Source organism: Pocillopora verrucosa, chromosome 3 (assembly GCF_036669915.1).
Source record: "Pocillopora verrucosa isolate sample1 chromosome 3, ASM3666991v2, whole genome shotgun sequence".
Lineage (NCBI taxonomy): Eukaryota > Metazoa > Cnidaria > Anthozoa > Scleractinia > Pocilloporidae > Pocillopora > Pocillopora verrucosa.
This window is the reverse complement of record NC_089314.1, coordinates 16,792,335-16,812,060: the sequence shown is the minus strand read 5'-3', so window position 1 is coordinate 16,812,060 and position 19,726 is coordinate 16,792,335. Positions and strand designations below refer to the sequence as shown.

Below are 19,726 nucleotides of genomic sequence, written 5' to 3'. Positions count from 1 at the left end.
TCCCCTATCCTTTACCCTTACACCTCTGTCCTTTTTTGGTCCAAAGTCATTATCAAACTCTTCTATGGCCATACATTAATGAACAAAACTTTTTAAAGCAAGGATAAAATCGAACTGAAGCATAATATGTCAAAGCAACACCCTATCTAATGGCGTGACTGATAGATAATAAACTAGTGTGTTCCATTTCCTTGCAGCCAACATGCCCAAGCCAGCAGCTATCATCTCCCGTCTCTTAGTGAGTAGTGACATTCTTCGTTAATAACTTGTAGCGATTTGCAGCGGATAGCTGACTCGTAGCATTCTTATAACTCGTGCGCAACGGGCGTTTTAGGAAGTTGTGAAAGGAGTGGTTGAACGGGGAATAACAAGTATTTTTCTCTCACTGTCGCCTTACCCGCGCTTCGTTTCGCGCTCCTGTACGGCTTCTATCGGCCGCGCACATCTCAAAGACGATCGGAGGTGGGTCAGAGGTGGAACACTGAATTTACAGAAGCTCTCTCATCTGGGGAGTCAATGTTTGCGGCTGATACGCTCACAAGGGGAAGTTTGCTGCTACTCAAGCATAAATTATTCTTACAATCGAACCACAATCTACTACAACACCCATGGAACATAATACTCAGACTCTGGCCGTGACGCGGTAAAGTCAGAGTCCCTTGCTTTGTTCTCGTGAGCGATGTGGCCGGTTCTACATCTTATTAATCCCTTCGTTTTTCTCGTAATTTAATGTGGGACTGTTCTGATCTACCTGAAGCTTACAGAGAGAGTCATCTTTTTTGCGTTTTTCAAGCGAGCGCAGGTAGCGTTTTCTTTTCTTTCTCTCGGCCTTGGCATTTTGCAGTATCAATATTGGTCTTTTCTGTGGCCGCAACAATGTAAGTGTTTTATAATCCTCTTTCCGTTGTGTTGTTTGTTATTTCTTTTATATCATATATTGTGTCACGTTTGTAGTTGTTTGTTATTTTAGTTTCAACTTACGTCGTTTACGCCGGTGAGGAGTTGAAGTGAATTGTATTTATTTATTTATATACGACGTGAGATTTTCATTCCGTGGCCACAAATTTCGCCTAGTGTAGTTTCATTGTTGAAAATTGTGCAGGAACGACAGGACTAGTCAGTTTACGGAGCCAATTGGTGGACGAGTCGGTGCTCGTGGGCAACAACCGAAGCGTACGCAGGACTTGGAAGCAGTTAAGCTGGACACAATTTGCTTGAAGAAAAGTCCGAGATCAGGTCACGCATCCGCCGTTACCGCCAAATCGAACGAAATTATTGGTTTGATATCTGATGACCGGAACCTTCAAGAAGTGAAAGAGAAGCTTATTCATGTGGATAACGCTTTACAAAGACCCCGAGTAGCTCATCACGATTATAGCAGCGAGATTCTGGACGAGGATGGCATCGCTGAATGCCAGCTTTACCTTGAAAGTGAAGAAAGAAAATTGGGCTTATTCCACTAGCAGATCGCCGACTGGATAACTGTGACTGCGGAGAAATTCCTAGCAGAATCGCTTCGAGTGGATTCAGTTGTAAAACCTGAAGACTCGGTAAGCTGTGCTAGCGCGCCAGAACCATCAAAGGCATCAAGAGCCTCAAATGCTTCTAAGGTTTCAAAACTCTCAAGCCGAGCAAGTTCGCGTGGCAGCTGCACCGCGTCAGTCACAATTGCGAGAGCCAAAGAAGCGGCAAGAGTCGCGGAATTGGAAGCCAAAATTGCCATGCTCGAAAAATGTCAAGCTCCCAAGGAAAAGAAGTTTCGTGTGAAACAAGAAGAGACCCGCCAAAAGTTGGGAGCTGAAATAGCGAAGACATCAGCATAGGAAAGAGCCCTCGCTGCAATGACCACCCCATTTTTACCGCAACAACAGCCAGTCAAATTGGAACCGAGGGTCAATGACCAAGATTCCGCTGTTCCTCCCCGCGTGAGTAGGACTACTTGGGAAGAAATACCGTATTCAGAGTAGAGCGATCCTTGTAATTTCGTTCTACATGGCCCACATGGTCTTTCTGCGCCCACAGCCGGTGAAGATTTGAGGAGATAGACAATCGAGTTACAACGACAACACTCTTCCATTTTACACACCATTCCCCGTGGGAAACATACAACAGACGTCGATGTCGGCGCAGAAGATGACGTTGACGCTCAAGTTTGTGGCAGCATGATAAACATAGGCAAGGACGCAAAACCTCAGATCTTAAAGGAAAGTGGCAGGACAACCGTGGCCGTGATACCAGTTAAAGTGAGGGCGAGAGTTGTTGGTAGGAGCGTAGTCACCAATACCTACCTGGACAATGGTAGCTATTCAAGTCTCTGTACAGAGTCGTTGATGAAGCAATTAGAAGTCAACGGTCAGCAGACTAAGATATCTCTATCGACCCTGGAGAAGAAAAACAGTGCAATGAAAAACTTCCTTGTTCGTGATCTTCTTATTTTCGACTTGGACGAGAACGAGTGGATCAGCCTCCCAATGTTGTACACTAGGCCAGAGATCCCTGTATGCTGCGGCGATATTCAAACTCAAGAGGACATTGATCAGTGGCCTCACCTGCAGAGTCTCCCTACCTCATGTCCGTGCCGAAGTCGGTCTCCTGATTGCTAGTGATGTTCCTTAAGTCCTTGATCCACTTGAGAGTAAGCACAGTCAAGACGGATGTCCGTACGCCTCAAGAACACGTATTGGCTGGGCGGTTGACTTACCCTTAAGTCGTCATCGTCATGATTCGCAGGCATCAGGCTTCTTCACTAAAGCTGATCTTCAGCTCCAACGGATGGTAGAGGACCTTCACAGATTCTATCGTTGATGGTAAGACAGAGATGTCTTGGGACGAATGTCGTTTTATGCAAAACGCCGAAGAAACAGTAGAGTTGAGAAATGAACACTATCAAATCTCTTTGCCATTAAAAAATCGTTAGGCACCAGTACCAAACAACATTTCTCAGGCTATGCAGCGCGCAAACTGGTTGAAAAGGAAACTGAAGAGAGAGCCGAGATTGTTGGAAGATTATAAAGTCTTTATGGAAGACATTGTGTCTAAGGGTTACACACGCAAAGTTCACCCGATCAGAATAGCCTCGAACAAGGTAGAGCTTGGTACATAGTTTTGGATCATCATTTCCGTCGAAAGAAGAGTACTCTCCAAGTGTGTCGGCGCCGGCGCCGCCAAGGCCCAGTTTGTGAACAGAAAATGGCTGACCTCCCTGTTGATCGTCAGACTCCTGACCGACCTTTACGTCCGTTGGGATTGATTGTTCTTTCCAAGTACGCCGTGGTCGAAGCCTTATGAAAAGATAAGGAGTCATTTTTACCTGCTTAGCTGTCCGGGCGGTTCTCATAGAGGTCGCACACATCTTGGAAACAGATTCTTTTTTTCGATGGCATTAAGACGATTTATAGCGAGAAGGGGCCAAGTTAAAGAGATCAGATCAGACAATGGTACCAACTTCACTAGAGGCGAGAGAAAACTTAGGGAATCTATCAATGCATGGAATCACAACCAAATCTGTCAAGCTCGATTACAGAAGAATATCAAGTGGATATTTAACCCCCATATGAGTCACTACCCGCAAGATAGTTTCAAGTGATTCACAAGACCCGGAGCTTTTGACACCTAACCATTTGCTTCTTTTGCAATCAGAACCTCAGATACCCCCTGGATTATTCCAAAAGGAGGATTCTTTGTCGCGACGCAGGTGGAGACAAGTGCAATATCTTGCCGCCACTTTTTGGAAACGATGATTTAGAGAATATCTGCTCCTGCTCCAGAGCAGACAGAAATGGACATCGCTTCGCTGGAGATCAGCGCGGAAAATTCACCTCGCAACACGTGGCCTCTCGGTAGGGTTATCGAAGTTCTCACCTGCAAGAAAGGTTTGGTTCGGCGTGCCGAGGTGAAAGCAAAGAGAGCTGTTGTGGAGAGATCGATTGATAAACTTTGCCTGCTTTTGGAAGCTTGAGCTTTCCCGCCGAATGACTTTCGTGTATCCCATGACTGCATTTAATCGAGGACTATTGAAAGAGACACTTAGAACTAATTCAATTATAATATAAGTGCCTCGCACGCACTCCGCACTTAGGGGCCGGTATGTAAGTTCCAAGTGCAACATTTTTTTCTTGTTGGATTCTTCACGTGTTCAAAGTCTATTATTTAAGTCTTTCACCCCGTGACTAGCGAACGTTCACACTTATTGTTTCATAAATGCCTTTTTTTGTCATTTTATTGCCACGTTATTACCTCCCTATTGCTACCTCGCATTATTTATCGATGTACATAAAGCAGTAATATGCCTTTCCTCTCGTTTTTCGCGCTTAGCGCAGTTCAATAACGTATCGCCGTTTTCGCTCGTCCCTTTCCTTTATTTTTTTTGGCCTTAGCATTTTTCAGTATCAATACTGGTCTTTTCTGTGACCGTAAAAATGTAAGTGTTTTCTAGTCCTCTTTCCGTCGTGTTGGTTGTTATTTCTTCTTATCATATATTGTGTAACTTTTGTAATTGTTTGTTATTTTAAACAAACATTTCCTACTATACCTAAAGTAAATTGTACTTATTTCTACGCGAGGAGAAGTTGTTTATTCCGTGGCCAAAAATTTCGCATAGTGTAGTTTCACTTCCACTACCTACGTGTTTCTTTCCTTGTCCTCTCCTCGTGTTCGTCTCGTGCGTGGTTCCGCTGGCCGGAATAACGCAACAAAAACATTAGGCGAAAGTCTCTTGCGCACACTTTGGGTTAAACCTCATTTGTAAATGCAGTTTAATTCTTTTCATCACCACTTTACACCCTATTGTTGTTCACAGGTAATGGCAGGATGTCCTCTGCCGGGAAGTGGTCGAGGGGATAACGTGCTGAAGCTTCTTAAGGTTCTTGCACCCATTCTACAACCTAACTTGGTAGAGATGTGGGACACAGTGATTCCTAAACTCATGCAGTATTTAGAAGGTGCGTCAAAACTTCAAGAAATGTGCATCATTGATCAAATTTAACCCAACACTTCGATTTTGGGGTAAATTATGTGTTCGTTGGATATGCGTAATGTTATTACTCTGTCTTTGCAGAAAACACGGAAGATAAAGAAAAATGGAGTCAAAAAGCTTGGGAGGACTTAGTACTGAAGGTGAGTGAAACGTGATGGAAGACAGAGATATTAGGAAGAGGCTGAGCGCTTTTAGATTGAGTGTAGTAAAACCAAACCCAAAGTAATCACAATGGCCAATCAGAAGAAAGGAAAATACCTTTAGCCAATGAGGACTCAAAGTAAAACAGAACAAATTGCTCAAAGCGCGGGAAAACACGAGCGGCCAAGTTGCGATTGGTTTTGCATCTGATTGGTTGAGATAGTGGTGTGAGTTTTCCGGACCAATCACAAAGCGAATTTAAAGAAGAATACTGAATTCCTGGTGAAGTTTTTGTTTTCACGGTGATACCACTGAAGTCATTAGCGTTTAGATCCCTTCTCTTAAGGGAGATCCGAGCAGAATTCAGAAATGATTTATCCTTTAGTTGTTTTCTATTTAAACATTGAGGCTAATCCTTTAATCCTTACATAAACTGCCACGAGTGACCGAGACTCTTGGGGCCGAGAGTTTACTCTAAATACATTCAGCAAACTTAAATTTAGAGATATCATAAACAAGTTTACTTTTTCACTTATTTGGTCCTCTCTCACCTGTAAACCAAACATCAGTTTGAGAAGAATATTCCCTAGAGTGGAACCATTTCAACAGGACAATCGTTTCTCCATACTGTTCCCTTTATATTTCCTACTGTCCTTACAAGGAGAATTTGTTTAACGATCAAGAGCTACTTCATTCTTATGATCGTTATGTTTGATCCAGGAATGATACTCTGGGGAGAATATAGATGCTTATCACTCGAAAGGGTAAAGGGTTAACTTAAGAAATGTTTGAGAATTATAGATATTTGCCTTTTTTCCTGTTTTCAGTTTGTTTCGAAGAGTGTTGATGAAGTGGATTCTGAGGAATGGGTGTGTTCGCTCGGAACAGAAATGGCAAAACAGATATCGCTATATACAAACTTCCCAGAAGAGAAGGTAGTGTATGTGCTACACTCTCATCAGCGTTCGGAGTTTTTCTTTACGTTCTTTCGTCACAGATGAATATCATGATATTTCATTCGAGGATCAATCTCAAACTGTTATTTCTCATTGCCGATCCCAGTAGTATGCGAGACGCATACCATATAAGCTAAGTTTATTTCCTACTATACCTAGAGCTCTCAGGGGCTAGTGATGGAGGGGGGAGGGGTAGAGAGGTGTTTCACATAATTTTTATGATTTTGCGTCATGTTACCCATAGCGTTTTTCTTTTTCCTTTTATTTTCCTCGTCCACAGAACTTCCTCTTTAAGAGCCTTGGTGTTGTTCTGAACAAAGTGGGAAACAAAGATTTTGTTCAAAATCACCTAAACATTATGTTTAGTTCAGTGAAGCATTCAAGTCAACTAGAGAGAGAGGTGAGATTAATGTCTTTTCATGACGACAATGTTTTTAAGCCTTGAGTTCAAATTTACTTAGATGCAGTTTTTATACAGAACTTTTAGCACCAAAACTGCCGGTGCCCTTAATGAGGCGCTCAAAGGAGTGAGTCTGTGATGCTAAAATATCTATGTTCGGAAACATAATTTACTTTTATTTTTTTCTTTATTATCATTCCAGGGCTGTGCAATAGGCATCGGATTTTCTGCCAGTACTAATCTTGACCAAGTGTTACTTAAACTGGAGCAGGTGTCTAAAAACGAGATGACCAAAAAATCTTCAGGAATCTTGAGTTTTATGAAGGTATGATTGAAGTAAAAATCACTGACTACAATTGAACAAAGGGCTGTATCCACATAAAATATAAGGATTGATTTTGTTCGTTTTTCGATCCAACATAATGAGCCATGATGCATATTTCTTGAATTACAGGAGGCCACTTAGCTTGAACATATCGGGAATGCCTTTGGGTTCACGTTTTGGTTAAAGGAAAAGTTTCGTTGTCATGATTGGTTAAAAAATGATGCACTTGTTTCTCAAACGTTAGTAAATCGGCCTCCTCCTATCCAGTCGTGTCATGAAACCTACGAGTCACTGCTGACGAGTTTATGGCACAAATGACCGTAAAAGGAAGAAACAAAATGACGTCTCTCTAGCAGAGTGGCGCTTGGGAAAGAGGCGTGTGTAGTGAGCAAAAGCTGGAAATCGATAATATTGTCGTTTAACATGGTCAAAACTAGGTAACTTCCTGTAAACGTATTCTTTTTCCCCCTAGGACAAATCCGATTCTGAAACAGAAAAAATAAAGAGCACAGTGATGTTATGTTATGGATACACGGTTCTGTACGGTCCACCAGGGTTAGTAAATTTATCTTTACATCTTTTTTTGCTTCACTTTTCGGATCGTCGACGTGTAATGCATTGAATTTGGACTTACAATTGCAGTACATGTACGATTCAGTTATGCAGGAACCAAAACAGAACAGCTGTCATCAACGGGTTGTCTGAACTGTAGACATGTTCACAATCGGTCCAATCAGTATTACATTAGATGTATTAGAGTTGTCATGCTGACGTTACATTTTAATCTTTGATATAAATGCTCAACTATTTTTCCCCTTGTTTAGTTAACAGCACTAAGGGAAGACCTTAAGTTTTTCCTAATCTCTTTTCAGTTTGATAACGTCCAGACTAGAGACCAGTATTTTTCGAGTCATTAGTCGTCATTATGGAAACGTGAAGGTAAATATGACTTCGGTTTAGAATCTTCATGATGTGTGCTGTTTCCCACCATCATTGATGGCTCATTTGACACATTCTTGCATCCTCAGTGATAATATATCTGTTGAAACAATGTGTATAAATACTTTCACATTTGAACAGTATCTTTTACCCTTTATCTTTCGACTCTCTCCAGGACATGCACGTCAAACAGAACCTCATCCGAGCAACCGAGCTCATTGGCAAAGCACTGGAACCTGGTCGACTACAGCAACCAGAGTTTATCTTCACGAAACGAAAGGAACTTATCAATCATATGTTGGTGGGTTCCGGAGAAGATTGCAAATCAGTGGCAAATATAATCAAACATTTTATCAGACTTAGTAGAATTGATAAGGAGTTATGAGAATTAGAGAATTATAAGTGCCAAATTGTAATAAGGACTCTTTTGTGTAGGCGTACATGAAGGCAGAACCGCCATCCATTGTCACAACAGAGACTCGTGCCCTGGCGATGGACGCATGCGCGAGTTTAACGTATCCTTTGACGTTCTGTTGAGGCCTATTGCAGTTTTCTTATCGAGATTAAGTAAAATCTTTAATCGTGTTGAATGTGTCGCCATGAGACTCTCCTAAAGTAAAGTCTTGACTAAAGTCTGAGTCAAGTGTCCCATTAAGCCGGAGCTTATCCCGGCTTCCACGGAAAGAAGCGACTAGAAGTATTACTACCCCTTCCCTGGATGGGATGCCGGTCCAGCGCAAGGTTAACTCCAAGCATTTCATTAGTCTTCCCTGATAATTCGATTGGACCTATTTATACTCCTGGGGTGGAGAGAGGCAACATGATTCTTTTAAATTTTTCCTTAAGTTCTTTCTTACCGTTTGGGACAGACTGTATCTTTGGAGTCGTGTGTGGTGAACGAAAATTTTAGGAGACTTTCATATGAAGCATTTTAGAGATCAGGAGGTGTATCGCCGTAGTGGTGCTATTAGGCTTTAAGTATAATTCCCGAGGCTTCCACCCGGATTTGGAATAAGTGGCTGAAACTCGGCTATTGGTTTTCTTTGACTCACATTTTCTTAACTGAATATTAGGAAACTTAATCCCAGATTCACAGATGCTGAGGTTTTTGAGATTGTTAAAACAAGCACGGACTGTGTATTTGCAGTACACAGTGGAGAACGATCTACTTCCCCTACAGGAAAACACCACAAAGTTGAAATCGAAGCGGTAAGCACTTTGGGCAATCGTTGTTACCCGAGAATATTCCATCCTGATTTAACAAAAGGAGAGAGGATGTTCATTTGAATTAAGGTGCTTTTGTTGCGGAGACTGAAATAGTATTTTCTCTGAAATCTGATCAACTGTCAACTTTAATACAAAAGACATAATTTCTTTTCTTTCCTCCTACTCGTTAATTAATGTTGAAGTTGCCAGTTACTTCCATTATCATCTTAGTCTCCAACAGACATTCACATTCCACGCTTTATTGTTTCTTGATATATCGATTATTTTTTTCCTTAACAGGAGAAAGATCCCAATGTTTTACTAAAACAAGCACTAGAGAGTTTGCAAAAGCTATTGAAAGGACTACTCCTTCAAGATCCAGTCCCACCTACACTTGAGAACATTTTTAAAGTAGGTTAAATTTAACTAGTGACGCGAGACCTTGTAAATGCAGCATTGGTTTCAGGTTTTATAAGCCTCTAAGTCATTTGATTATGCTGTGATTCTGTTTGATCATAGCACATTCAAGAGCCCTGGCTAGTATCCACAGTTAGTGTTGAACGTGAGCGGGCAGTGGATACTATTTTCGCCCTACTGCAGACATTCCGCGACAACATGCTACTGACCGTGGGTGGGGTAAGTACCAATAGGAAATGTTACAAAATGTTAAAAACTGCTTCGAATGGAAAAGATTACGGCTTTTTCTGATTGAGTAGTTTTTTTTTTGCTATTTTTGCTGAGCGTTTTCTTGTTCTATGTCTCACTCTAACAAAGGTAAACTTCTTTTTTCCAAAGAAAACTACTTCGTTTAGCATGGCTGGTCCTTTGTTGGCTCGCCTCATTCCCCGTTGTACAGATCCGGTCATAATTATCCGACAAACAGCGGTGGACTGTGTACAGTGTGTGCTGAAAATAGCTGCCCGTTTTGAAGGTATTCTCGACGTTTCGTAACTTTATCTCTTCCCTAAATAAGTAGGCCGGCTCAAGGAATTTCAAAACGCTAATCATTTGTCATGTTAGTAGTCGATAAACGAGAGCAGTGAAGAAGTTATCGAAAGTAAAAAACTAAAGAAATGCCAGTATATCCCCTTTGTAACTGCTCAACTGCTTGTAGAATCGCGTGTTTCTTTATTGTATAATTAATCTGATGTTGTTTCAGGTTATTCTCTGGAGAGTAAGGATGAACTGGTCGATGCATTACCGACTCTCAAAAAAAGAGCAACAGAAGATGATCCCAACATTCTGTTTAGCGTCGCTAGTGACTTGTCTAAGGTAAATTTCTTTCTTCCAATCCGGCGATGCAAATTTCATAGAAAAGACTTCAAAGTGAGGCTATGGTTACAACCGAATTTTGAGTATTTTCAAGTACAAAAGGATAATGCTTCTACTTCGTAAAAATCGTTCATTTTAGGTGCTTTTTGTAGATACATCTTTAATCTTCAAAAAGCCGTGCGTTGACCAGAAGTAAGCACTTCTAAAACTTAGAAAGTGAGTTTTGCTAAGCCTCGTGGGCTAATTTTGGCCAATTCTTCTATAATTTAGCGGTCCTTCAAAGCGAGGTCGCGTATGAATTTGCCGTGTTATCGGTTATGAATAATTGATGATTTCCACGCATTTTGCCCGATGATTAAGCTAGTCATGTAGTTCACATTATTGTGTCTTTTTCGTCCCAGGTTGTCGCCAAAAAACTTCAGAGCGAGCATATATCGTCATTCGTGCTCACTTTGTTGGAAGGTTTAACAGACTGTCAATCTCACAGTTCAAGTGGTTCATGTGTCGTACTCAACAGCATTATCAGGATAAGAGGACAAGAAATAAGGAAAGATGTAAGCATTGACTGAATAGATCAACTAGAACAGTAGCAACTAGCCGCTGTTCGGGAAATGGCGCCCACGTCCCGGGAGGAATAAATACCGGAGTCGATAAAGCGATGGAAAGCGATCCTGCTTGAATACCTTTTCACAAAGACTCTTTAACATTAGGGAAAGAACTCAAAATAAAATGTTTTATATGCTTGATAATGATTAAGATGGAAAACAAAGCGTATGAGTACAAGCTACAACGTTCGTAAAAGTTCTTGAGGCATTTTACTTTTGTGTCATTGTTGATAGCGATAAGATTAAACCGATTAAAGAAAATAGAAGAATTTAAAGAGGGTTTTTTCCCCTTTTTTTTACCTCTAGGTTTTATTTAAGTAGTGATCAAGTGATATTAGTTTCCTGTTGAATCGTTTTCAAAACTTATGTGGGCTCGCCAATACTACGATAACAGTGAGTACTGTGTAATTTGGAAGAAAATCCGCAGCATGTCATAAACTCACTTTCATCAGAAAGCTCCCATCTGTGCTGCTACTGGACTGAAACACTTGTGAAAGAGAACATTGTCTGAAATAAGAATATTATTACATCGCTTGTATCATTTCATTTTCATTCTTTTAACAGTTATTAATCACGACTCAACAAAATTCTCATTCGTAGGTTGGTAATCTGGTGAAGGAACTCCATACCAGTCTTATGAACATCACACACGCACAGACCAGGACGGGAACTCTTCGCGTATTCAGAACGCTCGCGTCGCATCATCTAGTTCCTGTTCTCACGGGACTTCTAGAGTTTCCCTTACCTTATGATCAGTAAGCCTAAGAGTTGGTATTTATTTTTAACTCAAGTATGCCTCGTTAAAATGTCGATATCCGTACGTTAAAGTATGAATAATTGATAATTTTAAGTAAGAGAGATCTTATCTCTTTCCAAATTGGAAAGCTACGATTTTTTTAAAGTTCTAAACTTGCCCTTGAAGTGGAATGGTATCTAGCCAGATTACTCCAAAATGACCCCGTTATTTCAAGGATAAGTTGACATAAACAGAAGGTACTAAAGCTAAGTTTGCAGGAGTAAGTTTTGATAAAAAATTCAGACATCATAGGAAAATTGACTCTGATGATGACTTCCACTCACCATGTCAAAACGTCAGTCGTTGCTACCGACAACAGATTCGTGCAGGACCACTCTTACCTGTCCGATCAGACTACAGCAAAAAAAAATTGTCTAGGACACTTCTCAAACAAAACTTTCTAGAGTATAATTTTCATTTTTCTTCCAACCCCTTGCAATCCCTTTTCGTGTCATGTATGCTAAGACAGGATTTACACTTGCTGTATTTATCAATGCTCTGTTGTTTTAGGCACGTGCTGGATATCTGGAAAACAATGGCCGGCGAGTCGAACCTATCCCTTAGCATATTCGACTACATTCTGGATTTATCTCTGAGGTCTCTGCCATACCAAGAGAAACCAAACCCTAAAAACAAAAAGGAAACTATCAGAGTAGCGACTGCACAGCCTACTGCGGTGAGCTATGATACGTTCCTGATCTTAAGTGACAGGTGCACACTTCTGGGCAGCAATTATTTTTTATTGTTATTTGTTTTCTTTACCGTTATCGTAAGCTAATGAAAGAGTGACAATCGTGTCTCAAAAGTGACGCTGACGCTGAGTGACGTTCCCTCCGACAGATCACGTGTGGTTTGACTGAGATGTTGCGTTCGGAAGAGAATGGCGAAGTGGTCTTGGAGCATTTTCCTCGGCTGTTCTCCATGGCCCTGGTACGTCTAGGTACCTCGGTGGACCTGCTACCTCCTGAGCCGCCTCAGTCTTCAGGAAAAGACAAGCAGAAGGGACCAAAAGTGGACCCTTTGGCGTAAGTCCTCCTCTTATGTTGTAATATAAAGTTGCCACCGCAAACACTTCTTTGTGGTGATATGATAAAACCTCATACTGAACAGATCCAGCGTTAGCTGCCAGCGCAGATCTGAACCCCGTCTATTCAATGGTATTCTTTAAGGTGTAAGTTGCTAGTCTTGGATTACTCACGCACGCTTGCAGGTTATAAGAGCACGATTTGGAAGAATGATGTAAATTCAGTCATTATGGGGTCGTGGGCGGGAATATAAGAGAAAAAGTGCTTAGCGAAAATTTGTGTTGGAAAAGTGCGTGCAGGCTTTAAATTGCGGCGTATTAATGAGGGACTTTCAAATGCTGAGGTTGAAGCAACTAGAATTTGCATTTGTTTATCATCAAGAACTGCGAAAGTATTTTGTATTTGTTTTTACTTCTATTCATCGAGTTCGCGTTTTTGCGTGAGGTTATTTAAGGTTTACGTAACGCCGGTGGCCAGTATAGGCATTTTTGCTAGATATTTTCATTTGCTAGTTGACCACAACTAGGGCAGTCGTTCCGTTGGTTTTTGCAAGCGCCGTAGTACTTTTGTTTAAGAGTTTTTGCCACCGGATCAGGTTACGCCACAAATTGTAAGTTCATTTCTGTTTCATGGAGCTTTGTTGTTATTCTTTTCGTTATCATTTATGTACTGGAAAATTTATGTTTATTATTAATTTTCAGTAGAATCACATTTACACGTTTACACATTTACACATCTTTCATCTTTACATTTATCTATCTGGAAGTTATTAACGTGCATTCAAGTTTAGCGTAAACCTGTGGTATTTAGCTACACTTCATTCGAAATTTTGTGCATGTATTGAATATGGATGGCACCGGTGATTTCTTTCCGGAAAATGATATTGGAATAGAAAGCAAGACATTGATGCGGCAACGCCCGCTCTAGGGTTTTCGCTGATGACCCTCCTGTAACGGCGAACGTTAGAAAAAGTAAACGGCGTTCGCGTGCTGGTTATCAAGAGTTCATCTCATTTCTCTTTTTAGAGAAACTGAAATTTTACTCCTTAACAAGCAGAACAGGGAACTCGTCAACAACAATCTTAAAGTTATCCACGTAGTTTTTCAGGCATTTGAAAGATTCTCCGCACTGTCGCGCTTTGTGTTCAGCAGACAACTTCCATGTTTTAGATTACGCCTCTACCGGTTTTCAGCTTAAGATAAAAGAGGTTATTCATATTCAAGGAGAACAAACATCTTTGAATCAACAATTACACCATGTAAATCTAAAACTCCTTTTAATTCTCACACTTTCATGCTTTACCTCTTTTCTTGTTGTCACTATTTATCATATTAGCATTGTTCTACTTACTATATGATTTAACTTTCAACGCTTTGTACAGTAATTAACTGAAGATGACAGAAGCTTCTGTCGAAACATTTTTTGCAAACTTAAAAGTTTTGTCGCTTTCTTTAAATATCCATGCAGTATTTGCAAATTACGAACAAGCGGCATATTTCCTATATGGAAAGCCTCGATAATATGGAAGAGATACAGTGGGCAACTCTGGAGTTTGAAAGTCGTGTTAATGATAAATTCAAATTCAATCAAGGCGTCGAAGAATGGATTGCTAGCTTTACTGTGCAGACATTTTTATCGTTGGACGACATTCGACCAAGAGATTCTTTAGGTCATCACAGCGCTTCAAAAACAAAAAGCAGACAGTGTTGAAGTTCCCGCTTAAGTGTAAAAATAGTGGGAGCGAAGGTCAAACAGGCGGTTTCTAAGTTACGGTTACAGCAAGCAAAGAAAAGATTAGAATTAAAGAAGAGGTGCGAAACTTTACTTCGGCAACAGGAACTTTTAGACGCACAGAACAACAAGGAAACAGCTACACTCGAAGCGCGAATTTTGGAAGCCAGCATCAAAGAGAAAAGGTTTTTAGTGCACTGTCGTTAAATTCTGAGTGCGTTGGAAAGAAATCCTCCGTGGATAGACCGAATGAGGTGATACCTCTTGGGTCGAGTCGTGTCGCAACTCGTTAAGCGGAATATTTACCTGGTTCAGCTTCACATGGTAACCTGTTGAATCCCTATTATCCTCAATGGTCTGCCAAATCGTCTGATGGAAGTTTTTGGCAATTTGTAAAACAGCAGCAGCAGCTGATGTAGTTTCAGCAGCAAGCGTGTCAGTCTATGGCATCGACGATAAGGCAAGGACTTTCTTTACCTAAACCCGATCTCAGTTCGTACGACGGCAACCCCCTCGAATTTGGAGTTTCATGCGATCATTTGAAAACAACATTAAGAAGAATACGTCAGATGAGAATGAAAGGCAGACCTTTCTACTCCAGTACTGTACTGGCCTCGCAAAGACGCCATCAAGAGTTGTGTCACCATGGATCCCACGTCGGGGTACCGAACGGCGAGGAAAGTTCTTAAAGATCGCTTTGGTAACCCCTTTCGTAATTGCCACTGCCCACATCAACCAGGCAACACGTGGACCACCTGTGAAGCCTAAGGATCGGAAAGGATTACAGACCTTTGCAGATCAGTTGAAAGACTGTCAAACGGTGCTGGAGTCCAGGGCGTGAAATTAACTTTTTTTTCTGATAGCCACTTGGCTCCTAAATTCTTCAAAGTGGTAGTCAATTCAAAAAAAGTTGGTCGCCATTTTCAAAGACAAACAAAATCTTTCTTTACGCTGTCAGCGTTCTAGATAGACCCTCCAAAATTAAGTTGGGGAAAAGATCTTTAACGTGCTACAAAGTGGACACTAGGATGGATGATATACAACGTTCAGGCTCATCTAAATCCAAGATGGCGTCTAGTTATCGATCGAGATACATGTGCTACGTTTTGGAAACAAACTTAACGAGGACGTTTGCCGCGGATTTATCTTTGCAAATCTTTTTAATTCACTATATCTCTTGGTAAAGTTATGATGAAACGTTCTAGTCGCCAATTTGGCGACTAACTTTCAGGATTTGGTCGCCAAAGTGAAAAATTTAGGCGCATTGGCGCCTGTATTAGGCGCAATTTCACGCCCTGGAGTCAATTGGATATTTGGGTGAAATTAACAGTACTGATTATTTAAGGAAGATAATCGATCGTCTCCCCTTCCACCTTAAAGCAAGATAGCTAGAAGCTGCGGACAGCATTCATGAGTCCGGTCAGCGTTCCAGGATGCATCATTTTTCAAGTTTCGTTTCAAAAAGAGCCCGAGCTGCTAACAATCCAGTCTCGAGTGGTGTGCTTTATAGCGAAAATGGTAAAGGCAAAAAGGATACATCGGATAGAAGGCCGAGACCTCAAAATACAATGGCAACTTCTTACGCAGCGCATGGAAACTCTATAAGGCCCAGTTCCTTTGTACCACTAGGAAGGGAAATTCAGAATTGTCAGCTCTCCTGGAGACAAAGACGTAGTGGGAATGGGAAATGTTTGCTTTGTGACGCACCTCATCAATTACTGATGGAATTGTGAAATGTTTAAGAAGAAACCCTTTTGAAGATCGAATGAAGATAGTTCGTGACGCAAAACGCCGCAGCAATTGTTTTAAAGTGACACACTTTGCAAGTGGATGCATGCAGAAGAGTGGATGTTACATCGAAGGTTGTACTGGAAAACACATGACTGTTTTTCACCCCCCGGAACGTTATTTACAGACGAGGCGAAGTAACGGGACGAACAACGACGACGTCAAGGAAGCTAGCCCTAACAACCAATCCAATGTGAGAGACGCTTCAGACCACACCAGCCCGAATCACGCAATTGGGGCTGGTGTCTGTAAACCAGGAAGTACTATTTTGGATTTGGATTTAAATCCTGACGTACTTCCTATTGAAAGAACCCTTGGTTTTCGGTGGAACATGGATAGCGACATGTTTACCATCAAGATAGTACCAAAGGATGAGCCCTTTACACGAAGAGGGATTCTATCTGTGACTAGCCCTAGTTATGATCCACTTGGCATGGTGTCACCCATCACCTTACAAGCGGAAAAGTTCCTTCAAGATCTCTGCAAAAAAGGACTCACCTAGGATGAAGAGATAAGAAGAGAAAAATTTCAGCCTTGGAGACGACGGCTATCTAATTTACCTGTGCTTTCAAGAGTTGCTTTACCAAGATGTTTGAAACTTTGGCCGGATAAAAATGCAGAGTTTCAACACTTTTCAGATGCCTCTCAGATTGCCTATGGGACTGAGTCCTATCCAAGACTCGTCAGTGAAAATGGCCGTATTCACTCGCTTAGCTCACGTGAAACAGATGGCTAAAATTTCAGCTGTCAGAATGAATCAGACGTTACAAGAATAATTTCGTTAAAATTCGACAAGAGAGGGTTTTGCTCAGACTCCACAGCCGTCCTTCCATATATCAACAACGAACACAAACGATTTTACACGTTTGTGGCCAATCACCTGGTAGTGATACATGATGGCTCAGAAACTTGTTAGCGAAACTTCGTGCCAACACGCATCAACCCAGCTGACGATGCCAGCCGAGGACTGACGGTAAAGGAATTATTAAAGAGAGAAGTTTGGTTCAGAGGCCCTAACTTTTTATGGGAGAGTGAAACATCATGGCCCACCTATCCAGTCTCATCAGTCAGCATCTCCGATGGAGGACCCTGAAGTTAGAGGTCAAGCTCAAACGAATCATGTTACGTACATGGAGGATAAATGATCACTGGACCTAATGGTTTCTGCAATATTCGTCATGATTTAAGCTTAAGAAGGGAGTTGCTTGGTTTTTGAGATTTGGAAAACTCATTAAGAGCAAGAGGTGCTTACAAAGAAGACCCTGTTGATCCACTACCTTGTGGGAGGCTGTCGATAAATGAATTAAGACATATAGAAGCTCAAATCATCAAGTACGTGCAAAAATCAGCTTTCTCGCGAGTGGTTAAAGCCCTCCTAGATGCGAGTCCAGAAGAATCCAAGAAGCGCAAATTGAAGATTATCGGCTCATTTGGTTCGGCGAACAAATTAAGACCATTTCTGGATGGAGAAGGAATGTTGAGAGTTGGTGGTCGGGTTCAAAATTCTTCATTAGATTACCAATCGAAAAATCAATTGCTGTTACCCACAAAGCACCATGTTACCAAGCTGCTCATCGTGGGCATTCATGAGTCGGTGGGTCATCTAGGCCAAGAATATGTCCTTACCTGTTTGAGACAAAAGTACTGGATTGTCAAGGGACGGGCAGCTGTTCAAAGAGTACATGCCGGAAACAAAATGCTGAAAAGGGCCAACAATTCATGGCAGATTTACCTAGCGACAGGCGTATTCCAGATGAACCCTCGTTTTCTAACGTTGTTATAGATTTCTTTGGTCCGATGTACGTGAAGCAAGGTTGAAGTACAGTTAAGCATTACGAATGTCTTTTCTCTTGCTAGCTATCCGAGTAACCCACAGTGAAGTGATCGATTCTCTCGAAACAGATTCGGTTATCAACACTCTTCGCAGATTCATCAGCAGAAGAGGAATGCCAAAGATGATAAGAAGTGACAATGGTACGAACTTAAGTAGCGGAGAAAGAGAAATCCGTGAGGCTGACAACTGGAATCAGCAGAAAATAGGTTTTCCTACACCTGAAGAATATCAAGTGAAAGTTTAATTCCTCTGGAGCGTAACACGTGGGATGAGTCTGTGAACACGTGATTCGTTCTGTGAGAAAGATCTCAAGAGTCCTTCCTAAGCAACTATTGCTTTTTCGGAGAGGCATTGCGAACTTTGGTGGCAGAAGTTCAGGGAATTCTCAATGGCCGACCAACCGTGGCAGTCCTATTGATTCAGAATCATTGACTTCTAACTATTTGTTACTTCTTTGATCGAATTTAAATTTGCCGCCAGGAGTATTCTGTAAGAATGATTTGAACTGCTGATGTCGCTGGAGGCAGATTCATTACCTCGCTGACGTGTTTTATGGTTATCGGAATATATACCAAATTTTCGAGAACGGCAGAAATGGATCAGACCACGTCTTAATTTTGCTGTTGGTGACCTGGTTTTAATTGCTGACGAAAGAGTTCACCGCAGTCAGTGGCCTTTTGCTCGCGTCCTCGAAGTTTACCCAGGAAGGAATGGATTTGTCCGATCAGTCAAGGTGGCGACAAAGTCCTCTACATTCACAGGGCCAATTTCAAAGCTTTGTTTCCTCGAACAAGAGAGCTTACTCCCGACGAAGGACTCTACTTACTTTACCTGACTATCGTGTTGTTTATTGAAACTGAAAGGCCTTTGAATTTGTGCACCAGATGTGCATGAACTTTGAACACTAGCAGACTTACTTCAGAGACTCTAATGTTAATTATTATTCAATTCTAGTCGCCCAATACTTTAAGTGAACTTAATTTAGTTCAGGGGCCGGAATGTAGCTACTAGAATTTGCACTTGTTTATCATCAAGAATTGCAAAAGTATTTTATCTTGTTTTTATTTCTATTCATCAAGTTAGCGGTTTTACGTGACGTTACGTAAGGTTTACGTAACGCCGGTAGCCAGTAGAAGCGTTGTTTTCCTAGATAATTTTCATTTGCTAGTTGACCTCAAGTAGGGCAGTCGTTTCGTCGGTTTTTGCCAGCGCCATGGTACTTTTGCATGAGAGTTTTTGCATCCCGACCTGGTTACGCCACAAATTGTAAGTTCATTTCTGTTTCATGGAGCTTTGTCGTTACTCATGTCGTTATCATATTTGGACTTAAATTTTTTTATTTTATTTATCTTCAGTCGAACCACATTTACACGTTTATATATTTACACATCTTTCATCTTTACATCTGTGTATCTGGGAGTTATTTAACGTGCATTCAAGTTTGGTGTAAACCTGTAGTATTTAGCTTAAGTGGTCTTTCGATTCATCTTTCAGTGGACGCGCTGTAAAAGTAAGTTGTCTTCGTTTTGTTTTGTTTTTTAACAGCATTGCACTCGAATGCATGAAAGAACTCATCAGTAGATGCAAGTATGACACACTGATGCAATTGATCGACGACGAACATGGATGGGCGTTGTTTAGAGATGAAAAAACTTTCCCTGATGGCGTCTGTGCTGTCGCAAGGTACGTACTGGATTAATTCGATCACATTAGAATTTACAGTGAAGCCCTTC

At 41.3% G+C, this 19,726-nt stretch overlaps 1 protein-coding gene across 1 annotated transcript in view; it reads left to right on the top strand.

Moving 5' to 3' along the window:
- The window catches only part of LOC131783655 (maestro heat-like repeat-containing protein family member 1), a 39,237-nt gene that overhangs the window by 13,180 nt on the left and 6,331 nt on the right, over positions 1 to 19,726 (top strand). Inside the window, exons 15-34 of the mRNA XM_059100415.2 lie at positions 198 to 238; positions 4,799 to 4,940; positions 5,057 to 5,115; positions 5,944 to 6,051; positions 6,353 to 6,472; positions 6,675 to 6,797; positions 7,270 to 7,352; positions 7,670 to 7,736; positions 7,912 to 8,037; positions 8,172 to 8,251; positions 8,810 to 8,945; positions 9,243 to 9,353; positions 9,462 to 9,578; positions 9,738 to 9,873; positions 10,102 to 10,214; positions 10,616 to 10,768; positions 11,420 to 11,574; positions 12,126 to 12,291; positions 12,456 to 12,640; positions 19,539 to 19,676. Of these exons, the coding sequence (XP_058956398.2) occupies positions 198 to 238; positions 4,799 to 4,940; positions 5,057 to 5,115; positions 5,944 to 6,051; positions 6,353 to 6,472; positions 6,675 to 6,797; positions 7,270 to 7,352; positions 7,670 to 7,736; positions 7,912 to 8,037; positions 8,172 to 8,251; positions 8,810 to 8,945; positions 9,243 to 9,353; positions 9,462 to 9,578; positions 9,738 to 9,873; positions 10,102 to 10,214; positions 10,616 to 10,768; positions 11,420 to 11,574; positions 12,126 to 12,291; positions 12,456 to 12,640; positions 19,539 to 19,676 (2,359 nt within the window). The remainder of the gene's footprint in view (positions 1 to 197; positions 239 to 4,798; positions 4,941 to 5,056; positions 5,116 to 5,943; positions 6,052 to 6,352; positions 6,473 to 6,674; positions 6,798 to 7,269; positions 7,353 to 7,669; positions 7,737 to 7,911; positions 8,038 to 8,171; positions 8,252 to 8,809; positions 8,946 to 9,242; positions 9,354 to 9,461; positions 9,579 to 9,737; positions 9,874 to 10,101; positions 10,215 to 10,615; positions 10,769 to 11,419; positions 11,575 to 12,125; positions 12,292 to 12,455; positions 12,641 to 19,538; positions 19,677 to 19,726) is intronic.